The sequence below is a fragment of the Anarhichas minor genome, unplaced genomic scaffold, assembly GCF_050575085.1.
Source record: "Anarhichas minor isolate MPS153535 unplaced genomic scaffold, ASM5057508v1 ptg000081l, whole genome shotgun sequence".
Classification (NCBI taxonomy): Eukaryota; Metazoa; Chordata; class Actinopteri; order Perciformes; family Anarhichadidae; genus Anarhichas; species Anarhichas minor.
The window spans coordinates 311,984-338,129 of NW_027466527.1; the positions used below are offsets into that span (position 1 = coordinate 311,984).

The 26,146-nt window shown below is 46.9% G+C and overlaps 1 protein-coding gene across 7 annotated transcripts in view; it reads right to left on the reverse strand.

Moving 5' to 3' along the window:
* Positions 1 to 3,947: 3,947 nt before the first annotated feature.
* herc2 (HECT and RLD domain containing E3 ubiquitin protein ligase 2) overlaps positions 3,948 to 26,146 on the reverse strand; it is a 62,199-nt gene continuing 40,000 nt past the window's right edge. For 6 of the 7 annotated variants that reach the window (XM_076081550.1, XM_076081549.1, XM_076081548.1 and 3 more), the window contains exons 59-91: positions 25,863 to 26,097; positions 24,746 to 24,923; positions 23,805 to 23,886; positions 23,101 to 23,272; positions 22,862 to 23,006; positions 21,960 to 22,185; positions 21,448 to 21,622; positions 21,023 to 21,209; positions 20,334 to 20,477; positions 20,062 to 20,253; positions 19,809 to 19,962; positions 19,140 to 19,247; positions 18,913 to 19,044; positions 17,815 to 17,973; positions 16,876 to 16,994; positions 15,862 to 15,987; positions 15,634 to 15,789; positions 15,238 to 15,552; positions 13,494 to 13,708; positions 12,141 to 12,318; positions 11,720 to 11,881; positions 10,925 to 11,016; positions 10,704 to 10,843; positions 9,790 to 9,977; positions 9,500 to 9,697; positions 8,899 to 8,982; positions 8,418 to 8,559; positions 8,109 to 8,303; positions 7,854 to 7,966; positions 5,901 to 6,091; positions 5,705 to 5,810; positions 5,404 to 5,616; positions 3,948 to 5,026 (exon numbers count right to left, since the gene is read on the reverse strand). In XM_076081550.1, the coding sequence (XP_075937665.1) occupies positions 4,754 to 5,026; positions 5,404 to 5,616; positions 5,705 to 5,810; positions 5,901 to 6,091; positions 7,854 to 7,966; positions 8,109 to 8,303; positions 8,418 to 8,559; positions 8,899 to 8,982; positions 9,500 to 9,697; positions 9,790 to 9,977; positions 10,704 to 10,843; positions 10,925 to 11,016; positions 11,720 to 11,881; positions 12,141 to 12,318; positions 13,494 to 13,708; positions 15,238 to 15,552; positions 15,634 to 15,789; positions 15,862 to 15,987; positions 16,876 to 16,994; positions 17,815 to 17,973; positions 18,913 to 19,044; positions 19,140 to 19,247; positions 19,809 to 19,962; positions 20,062 to 20,253; positions 20,334 to 20,477; positions 21,023 to 21,209; positions 21,448 to 21,622; positions 21,960 to 22,185; positions 22,862 to 23,006; positions 23,101 to 23,272; positions 23,805 to 23,886; positions 24,746 to 24,923; positions 25,863 to 26,097 (5,495 nt within the window). In that variant the 3' untranslated portion in view covers positions 3,948 to 4,753. Of the gene's footprint in view, positions 5,027 to 5,403; positions 5,617 to 5,704; positions 5,811 to 5,900; positions 6,092 to 6,305; positions 6,425 to 7,853; positions 7,967 to 8,108; positions 8,304 to 8,417; positions 8,560 to 8,898; positions 8,983 to 9,499; positions 9,698 to 9,789; positions 9,978 to 10,703; positions 10,844 to 10,924; positions 11,017 to 11,719; positions 11,882 to 12,140; positions 12,319 to 13,493; positions 13,709 to 15,237; positions 15,553 to 15,633; positions 15,790 to 15,861; positions 15,988 to 16,875; positions 16,995 to 17,814; positions 17,974 to 18,912; positions 19,045 to 19,139; positions 19,248 to 19,808; positions 19,963 to 20,061; positions 20,254 to 20,333; positions 20,478 to 21,022; positions 21,210 to 21,447; positions 21,623 to 21,959; positions 22,186 to 22,861; positions 23,007 to 23,100; positions 23,273 to 23,804; positions 23,887 to 24,745; positions 24,924 to 25,862; positions 26,098 to 26,146 lie in introns of those variants that run through there. The other variant, XR_012949548.1, reaches the window with a different exon arrangement.

The window sequence follows — 26,146 nt, forward strand, 5'->3', positions numbered from 1 at the left end:
CGCCCATAATGCACTTCAGCGTGAGGTCAGCGGATGAGGTCAGCCACGGCAGACAGACATGTGGTCCTCACCATCACAAAGGCAGCGGCGTGAGCTCCATGGGATTACTGCTCACGTGAAAAGGCAACAGGAACTCGTGACGGTTGAGCCGGCTGTGATAATTCCTCCTGTGAGGAGCCGGTACGTCCAAGAACTGATCCTTCTAACAAGCTGCAGGCCACACGCCTCATAACACATGATGATGTGATCCTCATTAATAGAACATGTATTATTCATTACGGCAGCTTTTAAAGTTGCAGCATCGACTTCTTATTGACAGAAAGAAACAAAAGATCTTCAATGAGACACGATTAACTTTCATATTTCATAAAGACGCCTCCCGTTAACGTCCTCATGGAATGCTCGTGACGGGAGGAGAATGCTCCTCTTTCAGAGACTCGCTGCTTTCTTAACTTCTCACGCTTCCTTCACAGCGGTTAACCAGTCGAGACCAGATTACATTAGATTATTCCGTGTTTCACACCGATTATTAATGTCTGTAAACACAGAAGATAAAATGTGATGCTAGTTATGTTTGTTTTTGTTTCTGTTATAACCTCATCTCTCTGAATAGTTTGTATTGTTTTTACCATGTAAAGTGCCTTTGAGTACCTTCATGTATTATTACTATTATTAATAATAATATAGAATATAGCGCTCCACCTGTGTATGAAATTGAGTGGTCAGAATATTACTACAAGTCCATTTACCGTGTTAGTGTTCATGTTTACAGAGCTCACTCGTGCAGCAGAGTTATGATCATAATGATTAACGACTAACAGAACGTAAAGGAAGCTGCTGCTGACTTCAAACTAAAGTCAAACTTTTATTTTGGCGAGGAGAAAGAGACAGGGATGAAAGTGATGAGACCTACCGGTAGAGATGTGTTAGATGATGAGGATGAAGATGAAGATGATGAACATCCAACAATCAAAATCACGAGTTAAAAAACCAGGCAGACAATCTGATGCTGGACTGTGATGAAGACGAGGGAGGTCGAGGTGTTTCTTCTCCTCTTCGTCCTCCCCGGATCGAGGAGCTGAGGGGTCTGGAGGAGCTGAGGGGAGGAGTGCCACAGCTTTCTCTGCACTAATAGCAGATAAACGTTTCCCATTCAATCCTCTCTCCCTCCTTCTTACAACCAAACTCCCCACGCTGCTTAGCCCCCCCCCCTCCCCCTCCTCCTCCTCCTCCTCAACACCAGATCCATCCTCCATCCTTCTTGATCTAAATAAATAAATACAATCATGGCCCGATACTGAAGTTATATTTGGATAATTTAATTAAAATGTGTACGTATGTATAAGATCAAATAGGCAATCAAAGCTCATTTTATCTTCTGATCCTGGACTCAGAAGTTAATATTAATTCTTATTTAAATGCGAATTAGTAGCTTTTATTCTTATTGTTTTGTGATTAGTGATGGATGTAGATTTTAGTGAGCGAGCTGTCAAATAACCCCCCCCCAGCATCAGTCGCCTAAGGGTGTTGAAAGGTCAGACGGGCTTCAAGGAAGCCCCCCCCCCCTCAAGCTTAAATAGCTTTAAAATGTTTCTAAATTGTTTAAATGATCCGTGACCTTTGTGCAAATGGGAGTTTAAAAGGTGGGGGGGTGGGGGGGGGTCTCTAAAGGTCTGAGGGAACGTGTGGTCCTGCATCCCTCAGCCACTGATCAGTAACTCTGCTGTAGTGACCGTTAACGTCGGCTCATCTCCGTCACACTTAAAACCACTAACGTGCTGATTTATTACATTTTCTTGCTTTTTTTTATTCCCCCAAAAAATTTGCTTTTGAATCAGAACGTTTTCTGAAGCGAACACCAACTCATGTTTTTATATCCAAAAGCAAAGAAGATAAATGTGGGGGGGCTATCTGTAATCTTCTTAGACATTGACCTTTGACCCAACACAAGTGAGCAGATCAGGGCTCCAGGAGGAGGAGCCAGTGAGCATTCAGAAGCTCCTCCTCTATGAAAACGATCTCTCCGGTGATCTGAATGGAAATGATTTTCATTTACTCGAGTGATGACAGTCCTTTGATTTCCTGCATCTGACCCGCTCATTCTCAGAAAGCAGAGAGGACAATGTTCCCCATTGAGGAGGAGTCACCTGGTCTGGACTCCCTGCAGACTCTCTGGTCTTGTGGGCCGAGAGCAGAGCGATCACATGGACGTGAGGAGAGAGAGGAGAGAGAGCCGCAGGCTCTGAAACCGACACACCGACTCCTGCATGAATGACTTTCTCTCTGCTCAGCTTCTCGTACGCACACAAACCAACAGTCATGTGACGCAGGTCGGGAATCATCATCATCATCCTCATCCTGAGGTGCAGTGATGAAGGCACGCTGATGCTCATCTACAGCAGCAGTTATGTATCAGAGTCTTCTACAGGAGATGAAACTGAAGACAAAAGTCAAACAAAACAAATCCTCAGCTTCACTCTTCATCACTCTGGTGAGAAGCAGATGTTGCCTCAGTTTAGAACCTCGAGGCTGAAGCTGATCTGCTCTCATCATTGCACTGTGCATCGTTTGGGGAACCTTTACAACCCTTAACATCTCACACCGGCTACAACTTTGTTCCTCATGAGGGTTCATAGTCTGATCCCACTGAATATTTCCAAGAACGGTTCAACTGCTTATTCTCTGGACAGCGGACCGACCGGCCAGCACCGGGTCAACAGGTCCAGATTCCCAGTAGCTGTGGTGGTGCTGGAGGTCTTGCAGCCCTGACCCTCAGATCCTTTAGGAGCTTCCTGGTTCCTCTGCTTTGGCTGTTTGAATACTCAACGACTCTGTTCAGGACCCGGTGTTTCTCCTCCGTTTACCTGCAGATCAGCCAACGATTGCTCCAACGTGATTGGTCAATTCTACTCAAGACCACAAACGGGGAAACTGAAGACTTTACATTCTAAAATCTCGTCCCGTTGCCTCCAGATTCTGTTGATAGAGATGAACAATATTGTGGGAAACTTCATGAAATTGTGATGTTGTGACGTAAGACAGCAACAGAACCGTCTACACTGTAAACCAATCAGAGAGAAGCTGTTTGATTAGATAAGAGAAGGAAGTCCTACTGAACTCTGATGTTAAATAACATTCTCACAACACTGCCTTTACATGCACAGAATACTCCAGCTGTATGCACTTTATCATTTCCATGGCAAATGAAAATTCCACTAATATTCCAGTTTACATGCAGCCGTTCATACTCGGATTAAAATAAAACTCCTTCATGACCCACTTCCCACAACTCTGGAAATAATCGCAGCTGCTCCGACTAAAAATAAATACATGTAATTATTATTAAATACATGTCAGTACCACACCACTGAAACATGTCACTTTAGGTTTTAATGTTTAATTGTTGATTGTTGTGTGTGTAGTCTTATATTTTAGTCCATGCGGCCCGAGACACTACGAGGAATGTGTGTGTGTGTGTGTGTGGGGGGGGGGGGGGGGGGATTATGGGAGATTTCTTTCATCCCTCCAGCAGTGATGTCCAACATCCTGCTACAACCTTTGTTCCACATATTAAAGAGAATCTGATTTACTGTCGACTAAAGAGACCAGAATGAACCTCTGACCCGGTTTGAAAACATTTAATGTAACTTAATCTCATCACATTAAACTACAACACGGCATCACTAACGTATGACATCACTAACGTTACCTGTAGTGATGACATCACAAACGTATGACATCACTAACGTTACCTGCAGTGGACGAGGATGCCGTCTTTGACCACACACATCTTCAAACTCCTTCACTTTGATCTCAGGTTTATTTCAGCAACAAGGTGAAACACGTAAAAGAACATTTAAACATAAAGAAATCCACTACACACCTGTAGAGTTCTGTGGGGGGGGGGGATAAATAAATATAAATGAAGCTCAACACACTCGCTCCAGTCCTTTTTCCATTTGAATTTATTAACAGAAATGTATTAACATTGAATATGCAGGAATGAGACCTTCTGTGAATACATGGCACGATCATAATATGTACATTCTTTAAGGAGACGGTGCACAGACACTGTTGGGGGGGGGGGGGGGGGGGGGTCTCAAAACGAAGTGAGAAACACTGACTTCTTTAAGTTAAAAATGTTTTATAGAAAGCAACATGGCTGTCACCAAGAAAACTAAAGTAATACTACTGTTGTGTCGTACATCGATTTCTATATACAAACTAGGGAGAATTCACAGGAACCAGAGCAGCACATCTACCACGGTGCTGCTCTTCTTCTTTAAACTAACAATATACATAATTACCATGTAACACAACAATTACATGTGCAGCTGATCACTTCATTTTAAAGAAACTAAATTCCTCTTTTAGCTTTTTAAAGCTCATTGCACGTTTTTCCCCCCACAGACGTTTTGTGTCTCGTATGAATGTGTTTGTGTGTCGACAGGTGAGATGTGAACGTCCTCCTCCTCAGTGTCCCGTCAGGTAGACCTCCTCCTCAGTGTCCCGTCAGGTAGACCTCCTCCTCAGTGTCCCGTCAGGTAGACCTCCTCCTCAGTGTCCCGTCAGGTAGACCTCCTCCTCAGTGTCCCGTCAGGTAGACCTCCTCCTCAGTGTCCCGTCAGGTAGACCTCCTCCTCAGTGTCCCGTCAGGTAGACCTCCTCCTCAGTGTCCCGTCAGGTAGACCTCCTCCTCAGTGTCCCGTCAGGTAGACCTCCTCCTCAGTGTCCCGTCAGGTAGACCTCCTCCTCAGTGTCCCGTCAGGTAGTCCTGGGTGGAGTCTGAGGCGAAGGAGTCGGCGTCCTCGTTGTCCGAGTCCTCGCTGCTGTCGTCGGCGGCCGGCTCACCGGACAGCGCGATGCGGGCGTAGTCGTCGGTGTCGATGGACTTGCAGAAGTGGATGGCATATTTGAGCTTCTCCTCCAGCACCTGTTTGCACGAGTACCTGGGCAGCTTGAGCAGGAAGAAGCAGGTGTAGGACTCGGGCAGGAAGTGGTCGGGAGGGTTGTACTTATCCAGCACCTGCAAGGGGGACAGAGAAGACGGCGCTCTGAGGTCTCCATAGGCTGCTTTTATACTGCTGTGTTTAAGGGGCTACGCCGTACGGAGGCTCCATGCAGACCAGACTAAAGGACCCCTGTTAACCCTTTACGATGGCTATAAATCCAGCTTTAGGTTTTCCAGCACAGGAGCCTCCAACATGTGTTAATGTGAGACTTTGGTGAATTTGAACAGCTACACCCTCCGGTTCTTTAAAGTGAAGTCAAAGCTTCATGTCTTAAAGCTGCATTCTCTCTACTGACCACCAGGGGGCGACTCCTCTGGTTGTATAGAAGTCTATGAGGACATTTGAAGGAACTGAATGCAGTGGTTTCTACCTTCATACTTGCACTTCATACCTGCACAACAAAGTCCCGCCCCCGGAAGTCGGCGATGGTGCGCGGCAGACGCGTGCGCCCCCAGACGAACCTCAGGAAGAGAGACCGCTCCGTGTTGGAGAAGGACTCCATCACCTCCCAGAACCACTGGATGAGCGACGACGTGGGCTCCACCCCTTTATACGTGGCCACGGACTTCAGCAGGTGGAGCGGGATGTCTGGGCTTCCACACACCTGAGGACAGAGGGCGGGGGACTTACTAAACCAGGACACAGCCGGAGGACACGGAGACAACGACAGGTAACAATCTGCTCTCACTGACCATCGTCTCCAGTTCGTATCCGGTGAACAGAGACAACAGAGGGACGGGAACTACTCGAGCCATCCCCTCTCTGACCGCCGACACCTGCTCGTCAAACTCATGGAGCCTGGGGGGGGGGGGGGGGGGGGGGACAGGACATTAAAACACAACCAGAGAGAGAGAGAGTACGTTCTGCTGACTCGGCTGATTCTCTCACCTGTAGTTAATAGCCAGGCGGACGTATTCTGCGCGGTTCTCCAGGGTGATGTGTGAGTACTTGGAGCTCAGCTGGATGTCTTGTCCGCTGGCATTGGGCACCGTGAAGGGAAGCGTCATGGCCTCAAACTCCTCCGCTGTGGCCTCGTTGTCCCGGATGTACATCAAGCCGGGAATGAAATCCTTATCGACCTGAGACGTTACAGAGAAGAACGTTAAAACAGGAGCAGTGTGAGATTTAGTGACATAGACGTCTATGAGAAAATGACTCTACTTCTCTCTTGATTTATTACCTCAGTAAACATTGTAAACATGAGTTTATGGTCTCAATCTCTAGTTTCAAGTCTTCTTCAATACAGCATGATGTTCATTTAGTACATTATGGTCCATTTAGAGTCACACAGACCATAAAGCAGGGGATGCTTTAGGGCGGGGCTACACGGTGATTGACAGGTCTCTACCAGAGACGTACACACAGTCTCTCCCTCACTCCTCCTCAGTCCTTATATGGTCACTTCCTGTTCACTGGTTGCAAAAAAAACCAAGATGTGACGGCCGAAAATATCTCACTGGATATTAATGACTTTATAACTGATCTTAAGATATCGGGTGAGTTGTGCTATTACTATATTTAGTGTTAAGTAGCATACAGTTCATAGTTTGTGTCAAGCTAACGTTAGCGCGCGCGTGTGTGTGTGTGTATAAATAAAACACAGATTCTTAGTTTCAGGTGATTCTACACTGATTAAAACATAGTACTTATAGAACAGTATATTGCGTGTCTGCCATTGACTCCTCTGGATGTGACCCTCTGTCTCTTTAATGTGTCCTGATGACCCAGAGCATCACCTGGTGGAAACATCGCTCTCTCTTTGTGCGTGTTGGAGCCCTCGTGCTGGCGTCACAGCTCCCGTGAGCTCCTCGTCTCTAACATTTAGAATATCTCAAGGGCATAAAACAAGACAAGAGCAGCTTTGTGAAGCCTCTCCAGTTCTCTCTCAGCGACGGTTCAGGAGCTCATGATCTCAGCGTGAGGGAACAGGAGTGGACTCACAACAAAAGCTCAGATTGTGGATCAGGACTTCTTTGGCTTGGAGTGAACAGGGATTTGCAGGAATGAGTTTCTCACAGAGGAGCTTAAGGTTTAATCTGAGCAGGAATGTAAAGGAATGTGTTCTCTCTGCAGGTTCTAACGCAGATCATGCGGCGGTTATGGTGTCCGGCATGAAGAGAGGAAGTTCCTCACTGTAGCTGGAAGTTAAGGGACCTTAGTTTGCTTAATTCCCTGATGGATCATGTTGATTTGATCCCACAGAGACTCAGGAGTTGAGCCGAGCTGGCGTTGACGTTTCATCATTTGTCGTATGAATGCTTTCACATTCCTGCAGAACATTCGTACGGGCCTTAGTTTCAGCGGATTTCCACCTGCAGAAATTCCTGATTGACCAATTAAATCCTTTGTTCCAACAGAATGTCTGAGAACAGGGAGTTCCCTTCTCAAAGCCCGGTAACGTGAGATACACACAACGACCAAATAAAGGACGATGCGTGGCTGGAGCTGGTGATGTAGCTCGCTAACGTTATGTGTTGGCAGCCGCAACGTTAGCCGCAACGTTAGCATCAAACTTGTGGTCGGACAGTTCATGTACTGTGTAGTTGACGTTAACTCTTTTAGAGATTCTCTGCCAACAACGGAACAGGAACACGTGAATAATTCACACCAGTTTGATATTTTCTCATCCCGTTGGTGAAGAACGGCTTTGATTACATAACTTTAAACGACACCAAATACATTTAAAACTCACCAAAACTATCTCTTAACTCTTTAACCAAACGACACATTGAGGCTGTTCTCTGTGATCTTCTCTTGATAACTAATGTCTGTACGTACATGCGTGATGAACCGTGATGCACAATTACACCACCAGTGTGGAGCTCATCGTGGTGTACGTACCTCACTGAGGTCGGCGATGGTCAGGTTCATGCCGGCCAGCTGTTTCCACACCGGCTCGGCCAGATTCAGACTCAGGGGGCTCCCGGTCCGGATGGCGATGCCCAGCAGAACTCCTGCAGACGCAGCAGAGCCACAGATTCAAAGACCAGAACAATCACAAGACTGTCAGAGCAGAGATGTCTGTAATAAACCAAGCTCAGCGGTCCAGGTGTGTAAAACAAGCATGCATGTTTATTTAGGGTTCACTAGGATCACCTAGGAAGCGGAACATGCTCATGTGGAGGGCGGACTTGGCCGCCGGGTTGAGCAGGAAACAGTCCCGGTTGGCGCCCGACTCGTCGCGGCCGTTGGGCGTGACGATGAGCAGCGGCGTCAACGCGTTCTGAAGCTCCTCGCACATTTCGGCGATGGACTCGCTGTAGCCTCCGCCGCAGTCGTCCACAGACTCCCCTGAGATGGAAAAAGAAAAGTTGTGCTTAAAAACATGCCGAGTGACGGGAAGCTCACTGCTAAAGGATGAGGAGTCGTCTCAAGACGTCCGAGACGTGATGTCTGACCACCAACCTACAAACTTGACCTTCCACACGCGGTGAGGCAGCAGCAGACTGTCGGGGCTGAACGAGCTCATCTTAGAACACATCTGACCAAACACGGACTTGGTCCCATCCGGACCGGCCAGACCTCCTTTACTACGAGATCGCTTCACCTGAGGGGTGAAGAAGAGGAAGAAGGAGAAGAAGAAGAAGGAAGGAGAAGAAGAGAAGAAAAAGGAAAAGAAAAAGAAGAAATGACAGTTTTGATTTGTTTCTGTGTTTAATGACTTCCTGCTACATAGACGGGGGGGGGGGGGTCAGAGTCTTGAACCGAGACGATGTGGAGTCAAGTCTACAAGTCCAGGAACCTCTACAGACATACACACACACCACATAAAAATCCTCTTATGAAAGACATCACATGTTACACTCACAGTGCGGCGGAGGAGGAGGAGGAGGAGGAGGAGGAGGAGGAGGAGGAGGAGGAGGAGGAGGACTCATGTATTTCCTACCTGTATCCTGTTGAGCTCCACCACCGGTCCGTGCTGTCTGTCTCGCACCATCGTGGCTTGAACGACCTTCCTGAACGCTGCTTCCTGTTCACAGACAGATAACATTTATTCTTCTTCTGTTCTTCTGCCAACACACGAGCACAACCGACATCACGACGTGTGGAATGATGGAGAACGTTGTGCTGTGACTTCCAAGAGATTCGTCCAGACGTTTCATTAAAATCACAAAAACGTCCACACACAGGTGTGAAGAGAGCTCAAACACGCTCACCGTTGAGCCCGTACTGATGGGTCACTTTAACGTAGAACAATTATTTAGTTTAAAAGGTTCACGAGACTCTGGACTTTGGGCCAAATGGGAATTTTGATAGCGGGCACGGTTTTCCCAAAATCTTCAGGAAAATAAAGGGACCGTCTCAGATTTAAAATGGGTGTGTATTGGACGGAATGATCGGTTGAAAGTCTTCTGAAAAAGATATTCTAAACTTGCTGGTCTCTGACACGCTTCTATGAAATCAAACAGACTTACACATTTGACTCCGTGAGCCTGAAAGAGACATGAACTCCATGTTTCTGGGTCTGACGGTTCGTGCTGTCTCACCTTGCCCTGAGAGATGAGGATGCCTCTGAGCGTGTCGAAGCCCACCGGGGGTCCGTGGCCCGTCTGGCCCAGCCGACCCTCCAGGTCGAACATGGGGATGCACGGGCAGAAGAGCTCGGAGATGTGATGCAGCAGCAGCAGCCTGTTCCTCAGGGCCATGATGGGGATCTCCTGCAGGTGGTTGTACTCCATGGGGACCTTGAACACACCAACTCAGACAGTCAGACATTTAGTTCAAAGCGACGCTTTAGCGCCATCTACTGGAAGCACGTGGGCGGAGACGTGATCACCTGAGCAGGCAGCTTCCCGGCGTTGGTGGGCTTGCTGGTGGACCAGGAGAGGGTGTGAGCGGAGCCACAGGCCACCCTGTTGATCTTCTTGCCCTGTAGCGCGGCCACCAGCCGGGGCCTCTGGATGGCGTTGGTGGTCCCGTCTCCCAGCTGGCCCTCGTCGTTGTCCCCCCATGTGTACACTTCTCCTGCAGCCCAAACACAAGCACAGGGCCTCCACTCAGCACCATGACATTCCTCTCAATATGACAATATTCTGAATTTGATATGTAAACGTGTGGAATATTCAGAATCAGGCCTCGTTTTCTGATCAAGACGTGTGATATGTTGGTATAAAAGAGGGCGGAGCTGTAGGTCGTATTGTTGATGTATCCACCAACAATGTTCGAGACACACTCTCTATTCTTCTATTTAAATAGATCCCAGCTGACATAGAGTGAAGGCAGGGTTCACCTGGAGCGGTAGCCGGACTATCACAGGGCTGACATGTAGAGAAAACCAGTCACAGCTACGGGCAATTTAGAGTCCTCAGTTAAACCTGAGCTGCAGAACCCGGAGAGAACATGCAAACTCCACGCAGAGGGCCCGTCTATCCCGGGAATCGAACCCGGGCCCCTCATGCTTGTAGCCACCACACCACCGTGCCGCCCATAAATTCATCTTCATTTGCCATCTAAACAGATTATTAGGATATATTGTCCTTTTTAGGAATAAGAGCAAAAAAGGGAATATTAAGTTCATGTAAACAACTTTAGAATAAACTGATCACACACACACACACACACACACACACACACACACACACACACACACACACACACACACACACACACACACACACACACACACACACACACACACACACACACACACACACACACACACACACAGAGAGAGAGTAAGATGTCTCCTACCGTCCTCTGTGCAGCACACACAGTGCAGTGACCCCGTGGCGATGGCGATGACCTTCTTCCCCTGCAGCCCCTGAACCTGTCGCGGTCGTCTAACGTGGTCGTCGGAGCCGTGGCCGAGCCGGTGATAGTCTCCTTTCCCCCTGAGGAACCACACGCTGCGTTAAGCTCCGCTGAGCCGACAACAACAACAACAACAACGGTGACGGACGCGCTGTACGTACCACGTGTACACGGCTCCAGACTTGGTGAGAGCCACAGAAAACTGAGAGCCGCACTCCACTTTGACCACGCCGAGGCCCGTGAGAGAGTCGATCTGAAACACAAGGAACCAGTTCATCAGTCGTCATGACGGAGCTCTTTTAACTGGTCTAATGAAACCGTCACAACATGTTATATATTATTATTATTATTATTATTAAGAACTGTGCCTTAGAACCAAAACGAGGGTATAATCCATCTCCCAGTATCTTGTATTGGATGTTGAGGTTCTTTTACAGGTTTTGGGAGCGGCCTACGTCACAGATCTTCTGCTGATGGTTTTTAAATACACAAAAAGAAAACAGCCAATGCAGCCATTTTTAAACTGTGCTTCACAATGATAGAATACGCCATGAAGAGCGTTAACGACAGCTGAAGACCTAGTTATTTAATCTGGCTAATAATTAAGATCAATCTTATTTATATTTGTATTATTCTTAATAGCTTTATTTTATTTATTTTACCATCTAACATCTTTTTATTGTCTCTTGTTTTAATGTGTCACATTTTATCTTAAACACTTTGATCTGCATCTCTGATATGAAAGTGCTTTATAACTAAAGTACATTATATTATTATGTGTTTGAACATGCGATGGGATCATCCATTTAAAACGTGTTCTTTTTAAATTCTAGGCTAGCCGCTTCCCCCTGTTTCAAGTACTTATGCTAAGCTAACCTACTAGCTGGTCTCATTACAGAAGACACGAGGTACACAGTGAAGCTCCTGAGAGCCTCCAGTGAACACAGCTCACTGACCTTCATGGGGATTTTGCAGCCATCACTTCCTCCTCGGCCCAGTTTGCCGTAGTCCCCGTCCCCCCAGGACCAGACCATGTCATCGTCCGTGAGACACAGCGTCTGGGCGTCTCCGCTTCCGCAGGCTACGTCGATGACCCGGTGACCCTGCAGAGCATCCACCTGGAGGAAGCACACAAACATCAGTGACTGTCTGAGGAAACAGTGACAGACATTCATGACTAGTGGTGTCGTGGACCGTTGTGGATCTGTAATCCAGACTGATCCCCCTCACAGTTCTACACGCATGTGAACCTCAGACCAACAGTTTAACGTTAACCATCACAGTGTAAATGAAGTTTTACTGTTTTACTGACGATCGTTAGCGTTCTATAGAACACGAATTCAGCCGAGAGGCGAGTGACAGGAAGCGGTCTCTCACCAGTTTGGGTTTGAGCTGGTCCTCGCTGTCTCCGTGTCCCAGCCGTCCGTAGCGACCCTTCCCCCAGGTGAAGAGCTCTCCGCTGGCCGCGATGCAGGCGCTGTGAGCCCCTCCGGCCGCGATGTCCACCACCTCCACCCCCCTCAGGGACTCGATGACACGAGGACGGTCGCAGGGGCTGAAGACAAGAAAGAGTCGTGAGCATAGAAACTAGAGGCGTCTTCAGCGACGCGACGCATTCACAGGACTCATAAACAAAGAGATCGGCTGGCTTTATATTTAAGGAAAGTCGTCTTTCTGCCGACTAATGAAAAGGTGAAATAAGTTATTACATTTTAAATAATTGATTTAAATCTGACCATGTTCCCTTCTTGTGGGACATTATTAGTTTTCATCACACTCGACATCATGTAGCTTCTTCTTAAAAGAGAAGAATTTGACCAAAGACGTGTTAAACCACAGCAGAGCAGTCGGTGCTGAAATAAAACGTTTCGATGAAGAAATGAATGGGATTGTGGATTTAGAGAATAAAACCAAGTCTTCACACTAGTCGTGTTTTCCAATTCAACTCTCAAGCAAATTATGAGTGAACTTTTTGAAATGAGGCGTGTTTCATCAACTGGTTTAGAGTGAATTTCTATATTGGTTGGTTTCTACCAATTGGTGGTTTCTATATTTCACGACAAGAAGAAGTCGAGGTTGTGAACCAAAAACAGAACAAGTCTCCTCGGTCGTCTAATCATCTACGAGAGAATCATGGAGGGAGTTTATTTTTTTATTTATTATACTATAATTCCCCCTTTAAGGGGGAAATTTGTCTCTGCATTTGACCCATCCCTGTATATAGGGAGCAGTGGGCTGCCAATGACAGGCGCCCGGGGAGCAGTTAGGGGTACAGTGCTCAGGGACACTACAACACGTGACACGTCCCCAGTCGAGGATCGAACCGTTGACCTTCCGGTTCCCAGACAACCCTCTTAACCCAGTGAGCCACAGTCGCCTTGTGAGCTTGTGTTGGACATGTTTCAAGTTGTCTGGAGAAGAAGACAATATAAATACGTCTCCAGGAAGAAGAAGACAATATAAATACGTCTCCAGGAAGACGACGAGAGCAGAAACAGCTGATCAGTTAAAAGTTCTCTACTTCAGAATGTATTCTGCAAAGTGTTTCCATGATCCATTTCACTCATTAACTCTTTCTCGACAAAGACAAGTGAGGAGTTTTTCCTTTTGCACACAGCTTTTCTAATGCAACACTTCAGTATGTGCATAAAAACTGGTGAATGGAAACAACTAATGGCGTCATGTTGACATTGTGTGTGTGTGTGTGAAAGGGTTTCATCTGATCCGGACCTTCGGTTCCCGTGACCCAGCTTTCCGTCCTCTGCCTCCCCCCACGAGTAGACTTCCCCCTCAGAGGACAGCGCCAGGCAGTGCTTCCCTCCGGAGTTCACGGCCACTTTCCTGATGAACACGTGTTGGATGGACTCCAGCAGAGTCGGCGTGGACACGGACTCCGTGCCTCCGATCCCCAGTCTGCCCCCAGCTCCGTATCCTGTAGCATAGAGCTGAGGGTCGAGACAAGATGTGCGTTAGATGTGGGAGACAGATGGACAATTCTTGATCAATAGTGATGAAACGAACGTGTGATCCAACGGTTTACACAGTTTATCGTTAACCGTCAGTGTAGATAAAGTTTGATCGTTAACCGTCAGTGTAAATAAAGTTTGATCGTTAACTGTCAGTGTAAATAAAGTTTGATCGTTAACCGTCAGAGTGTAAATAAAGTTTGATCGTTAACCGTCAGAGTGTAGATAAAGTTTGGTCGTTAACCGTCAGAGTGTAAATAAAGTTTGATCGTTAACCGTCAGTGTAAATAAAGTTTGATCGTTAACCGTCAGAGTGTAAATAAAGTTTAATGTTAACTGTCAGAGTGTAAATAAAGTTTAATGTTAACTGTCAGAGTGTAGATAAAGTTTGGTCGTTAACCGTCAGAGTGTAAATAAAGTTTGATCGTTAACCGTCAGTGTAAATAAAGTTTGATCGTTAACCGTCAGAGTGTAAATAAAGGTTGATCGTTAACCGTCAGAGTGTAAATAAAGTTTGATCGTTAACCGTCAGAGTGTAAATAAAGTTTAATGTTAACTGTCAGAGTGTAGATAAAGTTTGATCGTTAACCGTCAGTGTAAATAAAGTTTGATCGTTAACCGTCAGTGTAAATAAAGTTTGATCGTTAACCGTCAGTGTAAATAAAGTTTGATCGTTAACCGTCAGAGTGTAAATAAAGTTTGATCGTTAACCGTCAGAGTGTAAATAAAGTTTGATCGTTAACCGTCAGAGTGTAAATAAAGTTTGATCGTTAACCGTCAGAGTGTAAATAAAGTTTGATCGTTAACCGTCAGAGTGTAAATAAAGTTTGATCGTTAACCGTCAGAGTGTAAATAAAGTTTGATCGTTAACCGTCAGAGTGTAAATAAAGTTTGATCGTTAACCGTCAGAGTGTAAATAAAGTTTACGTTAACCGTCAGAGTGTAGATAAAGTTTGATCGTTAACCGTCAGAGTGTAAATAAAGTTTGATCGTTAACCGTCAGAGTGTAAATAAAGTTTGATCGTTAACCGTCAGAGTGTAAATAAAGTTTACGTTAACCGTCAGAGTGTAGATAAAGTTTGATCGTTAACCGTCAGTGTAAATAAAGTTTGATCGTTAACCGTCAGAGTGTAAATAAAGTTTGATCGTTAACCGTCAGAGTGTAAATAAAGTTTAATGTTAACTGTCAGAGTGTAGATAAAGTTTGATCATTAACCGTCAGTGTAAATAAAGTTTGATCGTTAACCGTCAGTGTAGATAAAGTTTGATCGTTAACCGTCAGAGTGTAAATAAAGTTTGATCGTTAACCGTCAGAGTGTAAATAAAGTTTGATCGTTAACCGTCAGAGTGTAAATAAAGTTTGATCGTTAACCGTCAGAGTGTAAATAAAGTTTAACGTTAACCGTCAGAGTGTAGATAAAGTTTTACTGACGAGCAGACCGTGACTTTAATGATCCGTTGCTCCACTATTCATCAACACCGTCTGGTATAAAAACAGAGAGGCAGACCTTTCCATCAGCGGTGACAGCGAACAGAGTCTGCTCCCCCCCGATCAGCTGCACCGGCCTCAGCGTGGCGAGGGCTTCGGTGGGCGTGGGCACCTTCACCTTCGCCCCCTCGATGCCGCCCAGCTGACCCCTGTGGTTGTGGCCCCAGCCGTAGATGGTGCCGCTGCCCCCGGCAGAGAGGGTCCAGTCGTCCGGCCGCCGGTTCATCCACTGCACCAGCTGCTCGTCGTGCTCGCGCTTGAACAAGTCGTGACTCTCGTGGAGGCCGTTCATGCTCTCGTGATCCGCCATGAGCTCCCGGATCTTCTTTGTGACCTTCAACAATAAAAAGGGGGATCAACAACATTCTCGTGTCGATGCGCGACGAGGAGGAAAAGTAAGTGACGGCACGCTCACCTCATCCAGGAAGGGTCTCGGTAGAGAGGTCCTCTTGTCCAGAGCCACAGCGACTCTGGAGGCCGTGCAGTACCGGCGGAACCAGGCCCACTTATGAGTCTCGGCACAGCAGGGGAGAGTATCGAGCTCTAGATCGCAGGCCAGAGCCACCAGGACCTGAACACAATGTTCAAATGAGCCTCGTGCACCCTCCACAGTGTTGGTGAGTGTAAACCGTTGGAAGCATACCTTGAAAAACGGGCTGTGCAGGAGCTGCTTCCCTCCTCTGACGATGGGGTCCTCGTACTCGTACTGCCTCTGCAGAGCCTCTGGGAGCCCCTTCACCAGAGCAGCCAGAGCACTGCCGGTGAAACTCTGGAAGAACAAGATCAATTAGATTATTGTTAGAAATACAGGCCTCATTTAACTTGATGTAATAACTGTAACTTTAAATATCAGTTGTTTGTCATAGTAACAGTTCTCAACACAACATAGAAGCGTTGCAGTCAGTGATACGGAAGCCCTGAGAGGTAAGACAGGAAATACAATTCTGATCGTTTATGACTTCAGAACAGGTGAAACAATCTTTTACCTGGAGAAACATTGTGTCATCTGAGAAAACAGCGAAAAACAGGTGTAATATTGTGAGGTATAAATAATTTCAGGAAATTTTTTCACAAACGTCTTTTTTGTTGTTGTTGTTGTTGTTGTTGTAATACTCATTTGGCCACAAGAGGCAGAAGTGCACCACTAAATGTTCTCAACAGGACTCAAAGCATTCATGTTTTCTTCACATAACATTCTAACACATACGCACCTAAAACTCACAAAATGATCCTGACAAAAAAATACCGATGAAAAGAACAACTTTTTTTTCCTGCCTGTTTTCACATATTGTTTAAAGATTGTTATTTTGTGCCATAAACAGAGAGAGGGGACGACAGACAGCCGTCTAGTGGCAGCAAAGGGCCACAAAAGAGATTATTTTTAAAACTGTTGGAGTCATAAACACAGTAAAGAAAACGACAAGATATATACTATAAGCACAAGACTTTTGTTTCTTTCTGGTCTCTCAGGGCTTCCGTAGCTTTGACACATTTGGGTGAAATATGTTCAACATTAATAAGTGAAACAAGGTGTTATAATAGTAACAGCCACGTTCCAATCAGCATAATGTATTACTGCAATAGCCATCACATATAACATCTTATTATTCTTCAGATCATCGTTATGTACACACAGTAAACATTTCTCCGTGCTCACCATGGAGCGAGCCTCGCCCTCACTGTCTCCCAGCAGCCGGTTGATGTTGATGGACTGACCGTACTCGGTGGTCAGAAGCTTCCGTAGTCTCTGCAGAGCCCACATCCTGTGTCCAGCAGCTGGAAGGGAATGAATCACATGCAACATGAATATATATATATTTCACTGATATCTCACTATGACTACGTTTACATGGACCAAATATATTTTGTTTTGGGCGTCTCTGCAAACTGTTGGTAGTTGGTTTGTGTTCATCTACTGTACAGGACGTATACGGCATATCCAGGAGTCAACCTCCGCTTCTTTAAAGTTCTTCAGTGCTTCATGTGTTAAAGCTGCATTCTCTCTAGTGTCCACCAGGGGGCGACTCCTCTGGTTGTATAGAAGTCTATGAGAAAATGACTCTACTTCTCTCTTGATTTATTACCTCAGTAAACATTGTAAACATGAGTTTATGGTCTCAATCTCTAGTTTCAAGTCTTCTTCAATACAGCATGATGTTCATTTAGTACATTATGGTCCATTTAGAGTCAAACAGACCATAAAGCAGGGGATGCTTTAGGGCGGGGCTACACGGTGATTGACAGGTCTCTACCAGAGACGTATACGGCGTCTCTACGTCACTCCTCCTCAGTCCACATATGGTCACTTCATGTTCACTGGTTGCAAAAAAACAACATGGCGATGGACAAATCGCCGAACTCGAGGCTTCAAAACATCAACAAACCAACGAGTGACGTCATGACAACTACTTCTTATAAACGGTCTATGGGTACATCCCTACTACCCTACGTAATGTCTACAGGACCTAACTCGGAATACCCAAGCGGAATATGATGCCAACATGACTCGGATCAAATTGAGAATATTGAAAAATACTAAAATATTAGAGTGTTAACATAGTCGATGTCATGGTGGATCAGGACCATCATACTGTACCTAGTGCACTCAGCTGGGCACAAGCAGCGAGGGAAGCAGCCAGTCGAGGCACGATGCTCCTGTTGGAGGCAAAGTTGAGCCTGAAGTCCAGCAGACAGGTCACCAGGTCCATGGAGGGACAGGACAGGATGCAGCGATCGGACAGCAAGTCTTTGGGACCTGAAGGACGACATCATGAAAAGACTCGGTGTCAAAAGCCTCAACAGTAGTGGAGTAACAGATCCCCCTCACAGTTCAACGTCAACCATCAGAGTGTAAATAAAGTGTTACTGACTCAGTAGAACATGTGTTTCTAGTCTCTGATCTCTGATCATGTTTCATTGTAAACAACCAATCAGTGTTTAAAGCAACAGGGGGAGAGCTAGTAACGTTAGCAGCACCGTTAACGGCTAACCAACAGGAGGAGAGCTAGTAACGTTAGCAGCACCGTTAACGGCTAACCAACAGGAGCAGAGCTAGTAACGTTAGCAGCACCGCTAACGGCTAACCAACAGGAGGAGAGCTAGTAACGTTAGCAGCACCGTTAACGGCTAACCAACAGGAGGAGAGCTAGTAACGTTAGCAGCACCGTTAACGGCTAACCAACAGGAGGAGAGCTAGTAACGTTAGCAGCACCGCTAACGGCTAACCAACAGGAGCAGAGCTAGTAACGTTAGCAGCACCGTTAACGGCTAACCAACAGGAGCAGAGCTAGTAACGTTAGCAGCACCGCTAACGGCTAACCAACAGGAGGAGAGCTAGTAACGTTAGCAGCACCGTTAACGGCTAACCAACAGGAGGAGAGCTAGTAACGTTAGCAGCACCGTTAACGGCTAACCAACAGGAGGAGAGCTAGTAACGTTAGCAGCACCGTTAACGGCTAACCAACAGAGGTTCACTTCAGTTACATTATGATGCCTTCAGGCTCTGCTCAGTGAACATGAGTACTGGCTGAAGGTACATTATAACGTTATCATGATGTGTTCACATGTCATCTGTAAAATGTAGTTTTGGTGATAAACTTGAATAATCCAGTAGTTTGAAGGAGATGTTTTCACGCGAATATAAAACAGATATTAGAGATGAATTATGAGAGTGTTATGTGTGTTGGACGCTCACCAGCAGCCGGCATGATGGGGTAGACGGTGAAGCGCCAGCCCCACCCGTTCACCGAGCCGTCGCTGGTGAATTTCCACTTGAGTTCATCTCCGGGGATCCTCAACTCGCTGGACCAGTCGGACCACTCCCGACCTGAAACACACAACGCAGTGACACCACATCTTATATTTTTGCTCCGTCAGCATTCGCTCAGTGACCGTTCAGCTTCAGGTTCTCCCTCTCATCACCTGATCTGACAGAGACGATCCTATTGGCTCCGTCCATGATCGTCAGCGGGTCGTGGCGTCGCTCGGTGGAACACTGTCTGTCGAACTCTATCCTCAGACCCTCGGCTCCTACGACACAAACAAGAGATGTGGTCTGCATCCGAGAGAGGAGTCACGATGATCTCCTGAACACGGTCCGGTCCATTCAGGATGCTCAAAGTGAAAACATTCAACCAATGCAAACTACAGCAGAGCGTAGGGCTGCAACGTTACATTCAAATCTTCTATTGAGGTTTTAGAATGAAGCTTGAATGTAAAAAAAAAAGGGGGGGGGGGAAAGTAGATTATGTGTAATTGTGGTAATTTAAATATAAGTTATGTTGCTGTTAGACCGCCCCGTTAATACAGGTGCTGCCTCCCTTTGTGTGGGGCGAGCGGACAGCTGTGAAAACACTCGACGCTAAAAAAAAATGGATTAGAGCAGAATATTTCATTACACAAAAACATGTGAATTTTAGAAGTTTCAATTATGTTTGACTTTTGGATTTTACACAATATGGAAATGCTTCGATCACAAGAAACCCAATCCACACCACCCCAACCCCAGAAACATGGGTTCATCAACCACCCACACTGGACTTGACCCAGCCTCCAAACTGACAACTTCCTCCCTCGTCTCATCCCTCTTACCTGGGATCTTCACGGTTCCACTGGTGGAGGTGTCGTCTGTGTACGGATGGATGCTCTCCACAACGACCGGCTGGGAGGACAGTCGGCCGCTCTGCGAGTCCGTGGCAACATCCTCCAACTCGGTGACACACAACTCCAGCAGCATGTCAGCAACCTGCGAAGACACACAGCGAGAGAGACCCCCCCCGACAATGTCAGCGCTGCTACCACCATCCTCTGAGTCTGGAGGTCGCTGTAGAAACAGTAAAGTCACCTGAGGATAAGCCGTTCCCATCCCAGACAGCACAGCAGACAGGACCTCCTTGCCCTTCTCCCCAGAGCGACAGGACACGGCCAGTTTGAGCAGGTCCACCATCACGCGGGTATCATCCGGCACCAGCAGACTGGTGAACTCGTCCAGGTACTGAGGCTCCGGACCGACCACTTTACTCTGGCTCTCAGAGTCCTGGAGTATGAAACATGAAACCAGAGTTAGGTACACGTTGCCGAGGGGTTGGCGGCTTCACAGACGTCGGACGGACTCGCCTCTTTGGTCTTGGTCATGGTTTCGGCTATGATGCTGGCGGCTCCGGGGTCATCGGTGACGGGGATGAAAGGACGCGAGGAGGCTCCGGAGGCGGAGGGAGTGATGGCTGATGACGGGGTGACGGCGTCCTCTGATGAGGGAGCCTGCTCAGATACACAACAACAACACACACAATTCAGTTCTTCTCTGCATCAAACATGTATATGAGCTTATTCCAGCAGCAAGGTAAAGAGGAGAAGACATTCTGAATATAGCTTCACTTCAACTGAGAGACATTCTGTTAGAGTCTAACATACGTCCACAGCAGAACATCACTTTGCTCCCGTGCTGGTTCTCCTGTCTGTTTCTACGAACTCATCTACTGCAGTAGAACCCTGACTGTGGAGGAGAACCTCAACCTCAAACTTTAAGATTGTTTTATGGTAGAGAACTTATTTGGAGTTGTATTTATGACTAAAGCCCTGTGAGAGTTTCTGTTGTCTCCGTGTTGGACCCAGATATAGTTTGCTGATGGCTGCATCTGCACACCTGCTCACTATGGGGAAGAGCACTTTGCATGTTTCTTGTTTTACAGTAAATCAGCACAAAATGTGGTTGAGGCTGCACTTTAGACAGAAGAAAAACAAAACAAATGTTTTTCAGAGACGAGGTGAAGAGTTCTACTGAATCTACATGGTGTGATGCTCACCTCTCCCTTCTTGTCCTGCCAGGGATTGGGGCTGACTCGTTCCTCGGCTTCAGGCAGCACAGGAGGACCTTCTTCATCGCTCACACTGGACGAGGATGAGGAGTCTGACGGGGGAACCGGGGAGCTGGAAGGACACTCCGCCGGTAGGATCATGCTGGCCGGCATCAGAGCACCGACCACCGCGTCCCTGAGGAAACACACAACCCGTCCTGTCACCAGCAGCACACACTGATGGTATATATATACATACATATACCATCAGTCTGTGCAGTGTATGTCTGAGAGTGTAGTATAATAAGGAATATTTAAAAAAGAAAAGGGGATGACTAGGGGTGATGGTCCAGAGCCAGACCTGAACTGGTTGCATCGTGGTCTTGTGACCCCCCAGGAGAGGACCGGTCAGACCCTCTGCAGACTAAACGTACCTCGCATACATGATCTGGAGGGCCGACAGCACGTGAGACAGAGCCTGCTGTTTGGCCAAGTTTCCATCCAGACTGAGGAGGATCTTGGCCAGCGAGGGTCGGTTCGGCTTCACGCTGCTCGGCCCGCTCAGCTTGTTGTTCACTGCCGACGACGAGTCGCTGTCTGACTGCACGCCTGCAGCGCGCAACAAACAAACAAACACACGCCATCATTGACGGAAAGCACCCTGAACCAGCTGCAGACATAATCAGACTGTTGCAGAGCTGCAGGTGTCTCCTCTCATCAGTAGAGCAGCAGCTACAGCAGCTACACGGGGAGACGGTTAAATGTGTGTGTATATATATATATACTTAATCACTGAAATAGGGTTCCTGGTCCGACAACAACAGAACAGCTGTTCCTTCGTGAGGAACGTTTGAACAGAGCTGCTACAGAAACAACCATCACAACCAAACCCAGAGACCGGAGAGCTGATCAGTGGTAATGGGCTGTGAGGAAAAAAGAGGATTACCTAAGTACGAGGCTCCGAGGGAGTCCCTGGCCGTCTGGAACAGCACCGGCTCGTGAACCGAGGGCGTGGTCACGTCCACGGTGGTCCAGGCCACGCTGTGGGAGGAGCCACAGGCCACCCGAGTGATCTTCTGTCCCTCCAGACCCTGAACCAGCGTGGGCTTCCTGTTGACGGTGGTGGTGCCGTTCCCCTGCTGCCCGTGGTCATTGTCCCCCCACGCAAACACCTGACGGACAAACAACAACAGCATGACCTACAGGCTCACAGGTCTTAGAGCTGAACAGAAGGTCCTGTGCTGCCTTCAAGGTTTCTTTCAGCTGTTGTAAAATAGAAAACCCATCAACTTCATTTCCCACACGTTTAGATTCGCTGCTGAAACGTGTGGGAACCTTGAAGGGAGAGAAAGTAAAAGGCGTCGCTCCGAGCACTCGATCTCAACACAATAAAGTGGTGAAATATAGAGCAGCTGCCTCTCATGATGAAGTGATGTGAGAACATGATTTAATTTGCTGTAAGACGTCTTCTATACGCTGAGGTCGGAGGTCTGAGAGTCGATAAACAGTGAATGAACTATGTGATATCTGGTTCATAATAGTGTGATGACTAGGGACCCCTGAAACCCGGTTCTAAACAGGAACCGGTTCTAAAGGAGTAAAAACCCGTTAGTACTGATGAGGTCCAGAGTCAGCGGTTCTGCTATCGGTACTTCAGAAGTTCTGGAGCGAGACATCCTCGTATTTTAGAACTTCTTGTGTTGCTGCTCAAGAAAGTCTATTTGTTTACATACAAGAACAATAAAGAACTGTGGATTATTTTCTTTCTATCTCACAGAATAATCAAAAAGAACCGATCAGAGTATCGATAGTGAACCGAACTAATGAGCCGGTGAGGTCAGAACCAACCTGTCCTGTTTCTGTAACAGCCAAACAGTGCAGCGCTCCAACAGCAACATGGACGATCTTCTTCCCCCTCAGCCCCTCCACCATCTGGGGCTTCCGCACGTGGACGTCGGTGCCGTGACCGAGTCGGAAGTAGTCGCCTTTGCCCCTGTTTGGAAACACGAACCGTGAGCACTCACTGGAGACAGAAAAAGGCAACTGATGATGTCGTAGGGTCACCGTGTCACTCTCGTCCGCCTCACCAGGTCCACACCACTCCGGATTTAGTCAGAGCCAAAGAGAACTGAGCTCCACACTCTATCTGGCAGACGGCCTGCCCGTTCAGCCTCTCGATGTTCTGGGGGATGTTGCAGCCTTCGCTGCCTCCGCGACCCAGCTTCCCAAAATCACCATCGCCCCAGGAGAACACCAACCCTGACAAACAATAAACAGATAAACACACGTTACCGAGTAGAAAGAGAAACGCATCCATCTGAGCCAGAAGAAAACGTCCACAAAGAGTCTTTTTTCAATTGTTCCCAAAGATCAGAGAGACAATGAGGCCGTCGGGAGAAGAAGGCGCAATTTCTTCTGAGAGCTCCGGTGACATCACTGGAGTAAATGGAAGAGAAGCTTGTTTTGGCCATGTTTGTCTATCCTGAGCTCCATGTTTATTATTTATATCTATATTTCATTACAAAAACCTCAGCTTGTGGGAGCAGATCTGTGGGATGGACACCGAGTTGTGCTTTTATGAAGCTCATCTATACGAAGAATGAAACGGACCTCCTCCGTCTGATGTTCATGGTGAAGAAACTACGTTAAACAAATAGACAAACAGACTAGACTTAAGCAAAGCAGCGATGTCAGTCCATCACACAACGCTGGTGATGTGCTGTCATCGAAACATTAGAAAGAGAGCTCGGAGACGCTGAGAGGAAGCCTGTAAGTACAGGAACAGGAGTACCTTCATCAGTCAGGGCCAGAGTTTGGGCGTCTCGGCTCCCACAAGCCACCTGGATCACACGATGTCCCAGAAGCACTTTCACCTGGAGGACAAAGGTCACAGCAAGAAGGGAGTTCACGGTCAATTTACTCACTTCACAGTACTCATGGGTTCAACCGATCGGTGCTCGCTCAAAGTAAAACGGGGGCGAGCAGAGAAATAAACCTGCAAGTTGTTCTAAGAATGTGCACAGATTCCCATCTTCAGAGATGAGTTCTGTTAGTTTGATAGTTCCATCGTTCAGCCAATTAGGTGCAAAACCTTTAAATATATATTTGCACTATTACAAATAAATGTAAACATGCAAAGCACGCATCATTAAATAGATCTAAACATTAAGCTGCAGAGCCATATTCCATACTTCATCTAGTATTCATATTACACTTTAACAAAACTAGTTTCATGATCCAAATCATTGAAGGAGGATTAAAACCTTCTCTTGTGAACAGGTTTAGTGATAGTGTGCGATGTTTAAAATGTTCATATGTATTCTTGTTATTATTTAAGAGCTTCCTCGTTGTTTAATGAAATCTTAAGTAAAGAGGTAAAAATCAAACACCAAAGTATAGTTTACATGTTCTGCTACCTCGTCATTTGCAAGTGTTGATTGTAAAAATAAATGATATTTCATGAGCCCATAACGAGCTAAACTTAATCAAAATGTAAGTATTCATAGATTCATAATTCATTATTTCATCAACAATGAACCAGGACGTACCCGAAATACAACAAACAATCAAGTCCACATTCAACGAGCTTCTACTGGACAAACATCATTATTTATGCAAACAGACTTTAAATGAACAGAAAAGAGTCAAGAGTAAAATGAGCTACTGGTGGATTCATTACTTTATCTTCTTCTATATTAATCATTTATACTGTGTGACTGGGCGCAGACGTACCAGTTTGGGCCTCAGCTGCGTGGTGTTGTCTCCGTGTCCGAGGCGGCCGTATTCCCCTAAACCCCAGCTGTACAGCTCCCCGCTGGAGGTGATGGCGGCGCTGTGAGAGCTTCCACAGGCGATGTCTCTGATGCGCTTCGTCTTCAGCGCCTCGATCAGCCGAGGTTTGTCACAGTTCCTGAGACGGAAAAATACATTTCACACACTTATGTTTAATCACGTCTTTAGAAAGTAGTCCATAAAGCTGCATCGGGGAGAAGAGAAACAAAAACAGACTTTTGGATTCAAGAATTCACATTCTGGACAATAATGAACCCTCCGAGCCCCAAAACACATCGGTGGGATTGAAAGCATGTTTTTGACTTTTAACAATCGCCAAAACTACACCGTTCCTCTCAGCCAGAAGCTGTAAAAAACGTCATTATCGTCAGGTTTTCATCTTTCCAACGGAAGAGAAGAGGAGAGGAGAGAGGAAGAGAGAAGAGGAGAGGAGAGAGGAAGAGAAGAGGAGAAAGGAAGAGAAGAGGAGAGAGAGAGGAAGAGAAGAGGAGAGAGGAAGAGAGGAGAGGAGAGAGAGGAAGAGAGGAGAGGAGAGAGAGGAAGAGAAGAGGAGAGAGAGGAAGAGAAGAGGAGAAGAGGAGAGAGGAAGAGAAGAGGAGAGAGAGAGGAAGAGAAGAGGAGAGAGGAAGAGAGGAGAGGAGAGAGAGGAAGAGAAGAGGAGAGAGGAAGAGAAGAGGAGAGGAGAGAGAGGAAGAGAGGAGGAGAGAGAGGAAGAGAGGAGGAAGAGAAGAGGAGAGAGGAAGAGGAGAGGAGAGAGGAGAGGAGAGGAGAGGAGAGGAGAGAGGAGAGAGGAGAGAGGAGAGAGGAGAGGAGAGGAGAGATGTCACTATAACTGTGTTATTAAAGACATGTTCTCGTTCTCTCTGCTTCTAGTCATGATGGTTCTGGTTCTATAAAGGAGCAGAACTTTATATTGTAATGAAAAACTGAGTAAAATGTGTCCGGAGCAAAAAACACCCAGAAAACTGTTTTGTGGTTCAGAATGAAAGTCCTGAATGTAAATAAAACGCAGACTAAGAAAACACACAGTAAGGATATGAGAGACACGCTAACATACATTCTGCTGAAGTGTCCCAGCTTGCCGTCGTCTCCCTCTCCCCAGGAGAACACCTTCCCGTCCACGGTCAGCGCCATGGCGTGGCGGCCCCCGGAGTGCACGGCGACCTTCTTCACCACGTAGTTACTGAGCGCGGTGATCTGTCGGGGGATGGGGATGGTCCCGCTGGACAGACCCAGACCCAACCGGCCGTTAGTGGCCTCTCCACACGCGTAGATCTTCCCCTCCACCGTCACTGCAGACAGCGACACAACGCTCACATCCACAACAACATGCACGCTTTA